Source organism: Xyrauchen texanus, unplaced genomic scaffold, assembly GCF_025860055.1.
Source record: "Xyrauchen texanus isolate HMW12.3.18 unplaced genomic scaffold, RBS_HiC_50CHRs HiC_scaffold_218, whole genome shotgun sequence".
Taxonomy (NCBI): domain Eukaryota; kingdom Metazoa; phylum Chordata; class Actinopteri; order Cypriniformes; family Catostomidae; genus Xyrauchen; species Xyrauchen texanus.
Window position 1 is genome coordinate 26,893 of NW_026266186.1, and position 13,108 is coordinate 40,000.

Genomic DNA, 13,108 nt, shown 5'->3' on the forward strand with positions numbered 1-13,108 from the left:
ATGCTGTGATGATTGTAGCAGGCGACTTCAATCATTTGTTATCAATCTGGTCATCCCTAAATTTGTGAATTTCCCCACAAGAGAGAACAATGTCCTAGACCAAGTCTACACAAATATCCCTGGAGCATTCAAAGCAATCCCATCTGCACATCTAGGACAATCAGACCACATCTCCCACACTCTGACCCAGATCTCAGATCTGCAGTGCAAAACCGACAATCAGGACAGCACAAGTGTGGTCTGAGGAAGCCACCTCAATGCTGCAGGACTGTTTTGCTAACACAGACAGTGATTTGATTGCAGAGGGAACAGACCTGGAGGAATATGCTTGTTCAGTCCTAGGAAATATAACATTTTGCATAGAAAATGAGTTAACAAAGAAGACAAAAAAGGTGTTCCCAACCAAATGCCGTGGAGTGCAATGTGAGGGCACTTCTCAGGGAGCGAGATGCAGTAAAGCACGTGGGGAAACTCCGGAGAACCATCAGGGATGCAAAGCGCAAATACAAACAGACCATTGAAGATCAATTTGACAACAACAACCCCCGCAGCATGTGGAATGGCATCAAGGCACTGACGTACTACAAAACAAAAAATCCAAATGATGATGCCACACTGCCTGATGTCCTGAAGCAGTGCTTCGCCTGCTTTGACACTCAGAGGGAGGAGGGTGCTCCACTCATCAACCCATCCGACAGAGAGCCAACTCTGGTCCTTCAGCACCATCACGTGAGGATCTTCCTGAGGAAAATAAATGCGATCAGCTTGCAGAGGTGTTTACAAACATATTCAACCTCTCAGTACAACATGCCTCAAATCCAGTGCCCAGAAAATCAGCTGTGAAGGGCATGAATGACTACCGCCCTTTGGCACTAACACCCATAGACATGAAGTGCTTTGAGAGACTCGAGCTCTCACACATCAAAACACAACTAAACAATCTGGGCCTTGGTTTCTCTCCATGTTCATGTGTCATGGACTTCCTTACAGACTGACCACAGCAAGTCAGATTTGGTAAACACCTCCACCACCATCATCTTAAACACAGGCACTCCACAGATTTGTGTGCTGAGCCCTATGCTATTCACACATTTCACCCACTACTGCACCCACATCTACACCTCCAACTCAAATTAAATTTGCAGATGACACCACAGTAGTTAGCCTGATTTTGGATGATGATGAAACTAGAGGTAGATCATCTGGCTGAGTTGTGTATGGACAACAACCTGGTCTGTAACACCTCAAAGACAAAAGAGATGATCACTGACTTCAGGAGAACAAAGGACAAAGCACACCTCCCCTTCCATATACATGGAGAAGTAGTGGAGAGTGTGGACAGCCTAAAGTCCTTTTCTACAAAACAGCTGACATGGACCCAAACACCACTACACTGGTAAAAAAAAAAGGTCCAACAAAGACTCAAGCTGAAGCTGAAACAAGCTCAACTTCCACAGAACCTGCTGCTGATTTTCTACATGGGCACAATTGAAACTATCTTGACTAATTGCACCACGGTGTGGTATGCCAGCTGCACAGCTGCCGAACGGAAAGACCTGTATCATGTGGCGAAGTCGGCCCAGCGCATTGTTGGGATAGAGCTTCCTGAACTGGAAACCATCTATGCCAGCAGACTGAGAAAGAAAGCAAGCAGCATAATCAGAGACACCACACATCCCGACCACTCCTCGTTTGAACCTCTGCCATCCGGCAAACAGTTCAAGACAATAAAATTGAGAATCAACAGACTGAGGAACAGCTTCTATGCCAGAGCTGTGGCCTCCATCACACCCCTCCCACAGAGCAGTGAAAAGAAAATGTGAGCACACACACACAAGGACTAACATACTTGCACTAACGTCACTTTTACTGTTGCAAATAGTCACCTTCAACACATGTAGCTGCTTCTGCTGTCTTCTCCAATGTTGCTGCCAAATTTTGGTACTGTTTTTATTTATTTATTTATTATTGTTATTATGTTTATTGTTTTAACTTAGTTGTCTTAATTTAATTACTAGAGAGAAGCCCAACAGAGTTTCATTGTTCCTGTGTATAATGACAATAATGATCATTCTGATTCGGAATTAGATTAGTGCTTCTAAACTGGATCTCAGGTCTGTCCTAGTCATAGACAGCAGGAAAAAACAATGAAATTTAATAATAACAAGTAACTAATATAATCAAACACTTCCCATTATCTTTTAATATTGACGTCTAAAGCCGTGTGTCCAATCAAACTGCAGTATTTTGGTGAGAATTCATCTGTCTCTTGGTAAATTGGATATTAATAATACCACAACAATGTCCGGCTGGTAGATCACACTTCTGATGTTCTAAGTACTAACACTGTACTTAAACAGTAAATGTATAGAGCAAAACCAGTTGAGAAGTGCTGATCTGTGGAATATTCCAGAAGTCTCTGTCGAATCTCACGTTTATTTACACGAAAGATGTTTGAGACTCACTGCATGAACACATATGGGCTGATCTTCTGTGGTGGGCCGTTCATCACATAGTTATTCATAACATTCCTCTGACTGTTTATTTGCCATGGTGGAGAGTCCAGGGGCTCCTGTTTGATGCACTGAACTAACCCTTGACCTCTGAACTCGTAGCCTGTTTTGTAATCGTTCTGCACGTATGAAACAGCGTTAGAGTCCGTGCAGTTTGAAAGTGTGTCATGGTGGTTCGACCTCTGTGAGCTCAAAACTGCTGCCTCTTTGTTCAGCACACACTTCAGAGGTTGCGGCATGGCCGCATAAGCGTTCTGATGGTAGCCGCCATATATCAGCGCCTGACTCTTTGACCTCTGACAGGGTGAATACTGCTCACCGTATCCGCTCTCCACTTTCATCTGAGCACCATTGTAACTGTTCGGGTAACGCTCTTGTGCCTCCCATGAGTGTCCGTACACATCGCAGCCATTCTCTGAGTCCGAGTCCGGCTCCACTTTTATAGGCAGCTCAGAGATCACATGACCGTCTAAACCCCCGCTGTGAGCATCGTAACAGAAGATCTCGGTCTTAATGCCATCCGTGAGACTCTCGTACATCTTTGGAACAAACGCGTCCACTCGGTTATTATAATATCCTGGAGACAGTCGATATGGTTTGGATAAGTGTTTGCTCATGCGGGCCCCGGACAGGACATTGTTGGCCACGTGAGGTGCCCTGAGGGCCCTGCCGGAGCTTCTCCACGAGTCATCCGGGTTGGAGAACTTAATTGCAGACTTACAGAAGTTCAAGGGCTCGTCCTGATCGTAGTTATCTTCACTCTTGTACTTGATGTTGTCTTTGGAGATCGGTGTCCAGGGCTCGTGTGACCTCACAGGTCCGTCGGGCTCCACGCCGTTACTCATTGCTGTATGTTGTCTGAAATGATCATCACTGTAAGAGACAAACACACAAGGAGTTTAATTCAGAACTGATGAACCTTCAGAGCTCTGCAGAACTGAACATCTAGTCCTTTAGTAAAAACATCATAACGGGAAGGTTTTGAGGCACTTGGAATATGTACTGCAGTTCCTTGAGGACATAAAGATGATAAGATTAAAGTCACTTTCAACAGTTTTCCTGAGTAACAGCACCAAGATGGACTGTTTTCTGCTTGCGGTCTCCATAAGAATCAATGTAAAAACAACCGAAACTAGCGGTTTTAATTTGAAAGGTGCAGTCAGTATCTCTGTTCAAGCTGATGAGCCAAATAACGTATAGTTTGTAAGTTTCAAATATTTATGGCACCATCTAGTGGTTATTTTTGAAAGAAATGTGGTTTCTATATTTTTATCGATCTATTTAAATGGAGGTGGACTTGCACAAAAAGTGACTCTTATGTTGGGATAAATGACAGCTTATTTTAATAAAGAAAAGCTGACAGCAATTATTATATTGCTACTGATATTTAAAAATGAGTATTAGCTGAATATAAGCAACTTGTGGTGTCATGGCCAAAAGCTGTGAATAAAGTGTGTAGTTTTCAGTTACAGACACCATTGTAGAAATTCACTATTTACAGTAAATCAAGATTAATTTAATCCATGAGTGAAAGTGTCCAATAACAGTGCAGTTAACAGTGCAGTTTATTCTAGAATAAAACTGCTTTTATAAGGTTACTGATATGATTTATGTGCATACATATGTAAATTAAATGATTACAGATCATAGATTGGATGAGCTCTGTTTGACTGAAACCTGCTTGAAACGGATGAATATATTAGTTTAAATGAATCTACTCCCCAGGTTATTGTTATAAACATGAGCCTCGTCTGAAGGGTCGAGGAGGAGGTGTTGCTACAATTTACACTGACGTCTTTTGAACTAATAATGCTTAATGTGACACCGTCAGATATAAATAAAGAAACTCATCTTTTACCCTTGCTACAGTGTATAGATCACCCGGGCCTTATTCTGATTTCAGATCTTGTAGTTACTGTAGATTGAGATTTAATTGTTGGTAACTTCAACATTCACATAGATAATGAAAATTATACATTGGGATTAGCATTTATCAATATTCTCAACCCTCTTGGAGTCAGACAAAATGTAACAGTACCAACTCATCGCCATAATCATACGCTAGATTTAATTCTTTCATATGGAGTTGATGTTGATAATATAGAAATTCTGCCGCAGATTGATGACATCACGGATCATTACCTCGTCTCTTGCATGCTGCAATCAGCTAATGTTACTCAATCTACACCACGCTATCATTTAGGTAGAACTATTCTTTTGACCACTAAAGATCTCATACACTCAATAAACCCCAAAGCCCAGAAGAACTTGATGAAATAACAAGAAATATAAATGCATTCTTCTCTAGCACTCTTGATATTGTCGCTCCCCTTGATTAAAGAAAATTAAGGAAAATGGAGCACATGTGGAAAAACACAAAATTAGAAGTATTTCGTGGTGCATGGAAGGATAGTATCTGTAGCTACAGACAGGCACTCAAAGCTGCCAGGTCAGCATATTTTAGCAAACTCATAGAAAATAACCACAACAATCCTAGATGTTTATTCAATACTGTGGCTAAATTGATTAGGAATAAAGCCTCAACTGAACTAGATATTATATTATTATTGGAATTATGCAATCATCTGTCATAGCACCTCAGAAAACAGTGTCTAATAATTTTCCTCACATGCAATTTCAATCCTTCTCTGTCATAGGTCATGAAGAACAAAACTTATCGAAACATCAAAAGCAACAACATGTTTGTTAGATCCAATACCAACTAAGCTCTTAAAAGAGGTATCTCCTGTAATCTCAGAACCTCTTCTTAATAGCATTAACTCCTCGCTATGCTTAGGACATGTCCCAAGAAACTTTAAAATGGCAGTTATCAAACCACTTATTAAGAAGCCACAACTTGATCCTGGAGAACTTGCTAATTATAGACCAATTTCAAATCTCCCGTTTATGTCGAAAATACTAGAAAAGGTAGTGTCCTCCCAAATATGTTCATTTCTACAGAGAAATAGTATATATGAAGAATTTCAGTCAGGATTTAGGCCTCATCACAGTACAGAGACTGCACTTATCAGAGTTACACATGACTCTTATCATCTGATTGCTTTTAGATCTTAGTGCTGCATTCGACACGATAGATCACGACATTCTCTTGAATAGGCTGGAGAATTATGTTGGCATTTGTGGAGTTGCATTAGCAAAGTTTAGGTGCTATTTAGCAGACCACTACCACTTTGTTGTATAACGAGGAATTGTCAAATCAAACAAAAATATGTAGTGCCACAGGGATCAGTTTTAGGGCCTCTGCTTTTCTCCATGTATATGCTTCCCCTGGGAGATATTATCAGGAATCGTGGAATAAGTTTCCACTGTTGTGCCGACGATACCCAACTTTATATTTCTTCTAAACCTGACGAATGAATGGGTGTATGAATAAATTAAAAGATTGGATGGCCAGAAATTTCCTTCTACTCAATTCCAACAAAACAGAGGTACTAATTATTGGACCAAAAAACTCTAAAAATAAGCCGCTAAAATATAATTTGACTCTGGATGGATGTACTGTTATATCATCTTCAACAGTGAATAATTAGGTGTTATTTTTGATACCAATCTGTCCTTTGAAAATCACATTACAAATGTTTGTAGCACAGCATTCTTCCACCTCAGAAATATTGCTAAATTACGGCATATGCTCTCTGTTGCTGATGCCGAAAAACTAATTCATGCGCTCATGACCTCAAGACTAGATTATTGTAATGCATTACTGGGAGGATGTCCAGCAAGATCAATAAATAAACTTCAATTGGTTCAAAATGCAGCAGCCAGAGTGCTGACGAGAACCAAGAAATATGATCATATTAGCCCCATTTTATCATTGTTACCTGTTAAATTCTGTATTAATTTTAAAATTCTGTTAACTATGTACAAAGCTTTGAATGGTCTAGCTCCACAGTACTTAAGTGATCTTCTACCACCCTATACTCCATCACGTTCATTAAGATCACAAAATTCTGGCCTGTTAATAGTTCCTAGTATATCAAAAACCACAAAAGGAGGAAGATCCTTTTCATATTTGTCTCCTAAACTATGGAATAGTCTCCCTAACACTGTTTGGGACTCAGACACACTCCCTTAGTTTAAGTCTAGACTAAAGACTCTATTTATCCAGACATACACCTCATTTATCCTCCAACACACAATTAGGCTGCTTTAGTTAGATCTGCCGGAACCAGAAACCAGAAACATTGATCATGAACTCTGCAATAAATTGAATGGCATCTAAGTTAATATTATTCTATTTGTTTCCCTGTCTCAACCTCGGGCCTCCTATCCTGAGGTCACCAGAACCAGCTGGATCCAGCACCATTCCTGCTACGTGTCTCTTAAAGACAGAAGGTATCAGTCAGACATCAATTCAGACTATTATGATAGATTTCAGAGGATGAACTGATGACAACTAATTCATGCAGAAAATGTAAATAATCTAGTTTTAATGTTGAATAATTATATTAGATTAGATTAGATTAGATTATAACAGTTTGTTGAATTAAATGAATTTTCCTTTAGTGAACTTTCTGCTGAATTGAATCATACTTGTAAATGTTGTTGTTCTTGTGTTTGTTCTTCATCATCATCATCATCATCATTGTGTTCTTCATCTTGATGTCAGTGATGGAGGGTAGCAGAAGAGGAACAGCGACACAGAAGAGTGCAAGCTGAGGCGGGAGAATGCTTCCGGATGGAGTCTTCTTCCTCTGACCGTGAAGAAACTTCAGTCGCCCCTGAAACTGCATTGTCTGCAAACACACGGGTGTTCAAACATCTCAAACACCTCATTATTACCGCTGATCACAGGTGTAATCACAGGTGTAATCACCACTGATCACAGGTGTAATCACAGGTGTAATCACCACTGATCACAGGTGTAATCACAGGTGTAATCACAGGTGTAATCACCACTGATCACAGGTGTAATCACAGGTGTAATCACAGGTGTAATTACAGGTGTAATTACCACTGATCACAGGTGTAATCACAGGAGTAATCACATGACTAATCACAGGTGTAATCAGCTCTGGTGTAATTCACAGGTGTAATTTCGCTCACCACTGATCACAGGTGTAATCACAGGAGTAATCACATGACTAATCACAGGTGTAATCAGCTCTGATCACAGGTGTAAGCACAGGTGTAATCACCACTGATCACAGGTGTAATCACAGGAGTAATCACATGACTAATATACGGGTGTAATCACAGGTGTAATCACATGACTAATCACAGGTGTAATCAGCACTGATCACAGGTGTAATCACAGGTGTAATCAACACTGATCACAGGTGTAAGCACAGGTGTAATCACTTACTAATCACAGTTGTAATCACAGGTGTAATCACAGGTGTAATAACCGCTGATCACAGGAGTAATCATAGGTGTAAGCACAGGTGTAATCACCGCTGATCACAGGTGTAAGCACAGGTGTAATCATCGCTGATCACAGGAGTAATCACAGATGTAATCACAGGTGTAATCACCGCTGATCACAGGTGTAATCACTGCTGATCACAGGTGTAAGCACAGGTGTAATCACCGCTGATCACTGGTGTAAGCACAGGTGTAATCACCGCTGATCACAGGCGTAATCACAGATGTAATCACAGGTGTAATCACAGGTGTAATCACCGCTGATCACAGGTGTAATCACAGGTGTAATCACCGCTGATCACAGGTGTAATCACAGGTGTAATCACAGGTGTAATCACAGGTGTAAGCACAGGTGTAAGCACCGCTGATCACAGGTGTAATCACTGCTGATCACAGGTGTAAGCACAGGTGTAATCACCGCTGATCACTGGTGTAAGCACAGGTGTAATCACCGCTGATCACAGGTGTAATCATAGGTGTAAGCACAGGTGTAATCACCGCTGATCACAGGTGTAATCACAGGTGTAAGCACCACTGATCACTGGTGTAAGCACAGGCGTAATCACCGCTGATCACTGGTGTAAGCACAGGTGTAATCACCGCTGATCACAGGTGTGATCACAGGTGTAAGCACAGATGTAATCACAGGTGTAATCACCGCTGATCACAGGTGTAATCACAGGTGTAAGCACAGGTGTAAGCACAGGTGTAATCACCACTGATCACTGGTGTAAGCACAGGTGTAATCACCGCTGATCACTGGTGTAAGCACAGGTGTAATCACTGCTGATCACAGGTGTAATCACAGGTGTAATCACAGGTGTAATCACCGCTGATCACAGATGTAATCACAGGTGTAATCACAGGTGTAAGCACAGATGTATTCACAGGTGTAATCACCGCTGATCACAAGTGTAAATTACAGGTGTGATCACAGGTGTAAGCACAGATGTAATCACAGGTGTAATCACCACTGATCACAGGTGTAAGCACAGGTGTAATCACTGCTGATCACAGATGTAATCACAAGTGTAATCACAGGTGTAATAACTGCTGATCACAGGTGCAATCACAGGTGTAAGCACAGATGTATTCACAGGTGTAATCACCGCTGATCACAAGTGTAAATTACAGGTGTAATCACAGGTGTAAGCACAGATGTAATCACAGGTGTAATCACCACTGATCACAGGTGTAAGCACAGGTGTAATCACTGCTGATCACAGATGTAATCACAGGTGTAATCACAGGTGTAAGCACAGATGTATTCACAGGTGTAATCACCGCTGATCACAGGTGTAATCACAGGTGTAATCACCACTGATCACAGATGTAATCACAGGTGTAATCACCGCTGATCACAAGTGTAAATTACAGGTGTAATCACAGGTGTAAGCACAGATGTAATCACAGGTGTAATCACCACTGATCACAGGTGTAAGCACAGGTGTAATCACTGCTGATCACAGATGTAATCACAGGTGTAATCACAGGTGTAATAACCGCTGATCACAGGTGCAATCACAGGAGTAAGCACAGATGTATTCACAGGTGTAATCACCGCTGATCACAGGTGTAATCACAGGTGTAATCACCACTGATCACAGATGTAATCACAGGTGTAATCACAGGTGTAAGCACAGATGTAATCACAGGTGTAATCACTGCTGATCACAGATGTACTCACAGGTGTAATCACAGGTGTTATAACCGCTGATCACAGGTGCAATCACAGGTGTAAGCACAGATGTATTCACAAGTGTAATCACCGCTGATCACAGGTGTAATCACAGGTGTATTCACCGCTGATCACAGGTGTAATCACAGCTGATCTTTCATCACATCTAAACAACATCACAAATGTCAGTTTTAGAAGCAAAAGTCAAAGACAATTTCGCTCACCAGAAATCCAGCTGTGCTGTCCAGTAAACAGCGAACTCGCAGGATAAAACAGCGATTTAAGAAGCTGGTGAATTCTGGAGGAACGTCACCCGTCTCATTGGAGTGAAATAAACTGCTCACAACAAAATCTTCACCTACAAAACAAACATGAGCAATCAGACTGATGACAACACACATGAGCAAAACATTTATACAATATAAGCTCTCAATCACTTCTGATTGGGAAAAAATCAATGCTACAGTAAAAGCAAATCTTTAGACACACCTAATCATATAATCATGACCAGTTAACATAGTGAAATAAATAGACAAGGAGGAGAAAACACTTTGCATTTGTTGTTTTAATTGTTCGTCCATTCAATCTCTACAGTACTCTACAATCAGTTTCACTACCCTTCTCTCAGTCCCTGCAGTTTATGGTAAATATCATATATTTCAGCATTTAAGGATTTAACAGTTTTAGGACTGTCTGTCGCCACTGTTCAATATAAAAGTCCTGAAGTAAAACTAGTTGAGCAGCACTGGACTAGAGAGCAGTTTAACTCGCACCTGTGCTGCCGTGTAAGTGTTGGTCAGTCATCTGCGGTGACGGGTTCATGGCCCAATGCAGCTGCTGTCTGAACTCCTGCCGGTCGTCCACATGAATGTAATCAAACACGTTCTGATGCATCACATCTGTCTGAAGAGAGAGAGAGATTGCATAGAGATATGACACACAGATTATTGTCTTTAATTGTGTTATAAAAGTTTTACATATATTCTCAGAACTTTGAATTGAATTGAACTGAAAGAGAGAGGGAGGGTGAATTATGAGCTTTGACCCCATTAATGATGAAGGTCAAACTCTTGTGTTAGTAAACAGCCCCTCACAGATCTGACCTTAGACATTTGACCTCTGCTCTGCTGATTTAACAGATGATCACAGACTGAACAATTGTGTGTGAATGACAGAACTCTTCATTTCACTGTAAATACTCATGTTAGATGTTCTGTGCTCGTGTTTTAGATTCTCCGGTTTGAGCCGCGGCTGGCGTAGCGTGAGACCGCGGGGTCATGATGTTTTAAACATGGTGTGACATACACAGTCAAAACAGCACCAGAAATAAACTCACATCGGGAAATATTTCTGTTCTTTGCTTTCTGACAGAAATGACAGATTCTTTCTAAAATATTTAACTTTGTCCCGTAATTTCCATATTAGAGGCACGCAAAGCTTTCCAAACATTTGCCTTGTAAAACAGCAGTTGAGCGTCATCGACCGGTGGATCGGATGACTGACTGAAACATTTCCGACTGTTAAACACAGAAAATAAAGTTCTTACAGGACAATTGTCATGTCACATTCTGAAAGCTTTCTTGTGGTGAAATTCAACTGACACAATGAGGAATTTACTCAAGCGGCTGCACACACACACACACACACACACACACACACAACACACAACACACACACACACACACACACACACACACAACACACAACACACACACACACACACACACACACAACACACACACAACACACAATACACACACACACAATAACACACACACACACACACACACACACACACAACACACATACAACACATACACACACAACACACACACACACACACAACACACACACACACAACAACACACACAACACACACACACACAACACACACACACAACACACAACACACACACACAACACACACACAACACACACACACAACACACAACACACACACACACACACAACACACAACACACACACACAACAACACACACACACACAAAAAACACACACACACATAACACACACACACAATACACACACACACAACAAACACACACACACATAACACACACACACAATACACAACACACACACAACACACACACACACAACACACAAACACACACAATGCAAACAACTCACAAACACACACACACAACACACACACAAAACACACACACAACACACACACATAACACACACACACACACACACACACAACACACACACACAAAACACACACACAACACACACACAAAACACACACACACACACACACACACACAACACACACACACAAAACACACACACACACAACAAACACACACACACACAACACCCACACACACACACACAACACACACACACAAAAATGTCGCCATCTGGTGGAAAATATAAAAAATATACATTTTGAAGACAGGACTCCGGAATGAAAGAATAATAACATATAATTCATGATTTTATGCTTTAATGGCACTGGGATCAAATATTGCATTAATGGGTTTCAATGGGGACATTTTTGTCCTGAAGGTCCCAAGTGAAACTATTTCCTGTACACAGTGTGTTATAGATGTGTTATAGATGTATTATAGGAACTGAGGATGAAATATCAAAATTCACACCTTTAGCTAAATTTATGCTGTTGGCATTAACAGCCAAAATGATCGAAAAATTAAAAGACAAAAATGTTCAGAAGGTCGCAGAAAGGTTAAACATAACAACATGAATAGGTCGTATTTAATATGATGAACGTATTTGAATTTGTAGTGCTTTTACTTTTTGATACTTATGTATTTTCTAAAAGCAGGAACTTGAGTATTTTAACAGATTACTTTTACTTTAGTTATAAATGTGTTTGGTATCTGTACATTTACTCAAGTGTGGAAATTAAATAGTTTTTCCACCACTGGTGAAAAAGGATTTCAATCATTCACTATAATCCAGGAACATGTATTAAGAAAGTAAATAATGTCAATAGTTATTTGATGACATCACAGATCATGACCTCAACATTAAGATGTTCTGACCTGGTGGAAGCCGAGATAATCAACTATCGTGGAGGAGGCGTAGAAGACCATCCCATCAGCACTGACGACCAGCGTGAAACCTGCTAAAGACTGAACACAACAAACACACGTGTGATTCACAAATGGCCTTCATTAAATATTCATGTATTAACTGCTGTTATTTCAATCAGACAATGAGTTTGTAACATCTGTTGCTTATTCACTGTCATTTCTGGAAAATCATTCAGGATATGACAGCTATATTTAGCTAGATAAATATTTTATTTAACTTTATTTTTAATGTTCTTTTTTAAGAATATTTTCAAATCACTTTTTGTCTATTTATATGAGCAAAACATGAAGAGCTGTTCAACATATTATATTTACTGTATCTGTGGCTCAAGTAATTTAATGAAATGAGTCGATGATGAACAGAGAGTTTATAAAAAGGAGAAACAACATCATCATCACCATCATCATCATCATCATCATCACCATCATCATTATCATCATCATCA

General features: G+C 40.4%; 1 protein-coding gene across 1 annotated transcript in view; it reads right to left on the reverse strand.

Moving 5' to 3' along the window:
• Positions 1-727: 727 nt before the first annotated feature.
• Positions 728-13,108, reverse strand: part of LOC127641887 (uncharacterized) — a 14,864-nt gene continuing 2,483 nt past the window's right edge. Inside the window, exons 2-6 of the mRNA XM_052124705.1 lie at positions 12,612-12,701; positions 10,350-10,479; positions 9,801-9,934; positions 7,068-7,270; positions 728-3,386 (exon numbers count right to left, since the gene is read on the reverse strand). Of these exons, the coding sequence (XP_051980665.1) occupies positions 2,462-3,386; positions 7,068-7,270; positions 9,801-9,934; positions 10,350-10,479; positions 12,612-12,701 (1,482 nt within the window). The 3' untranslated portion in view covers positions 728-2,461. The remainder of the gene's footprint in view (positions 3,387-7,067; positions 7,271-9,800; positions 9,935-10,349; positions 10,480-12,611; positions 12,702-13,108) is intronic.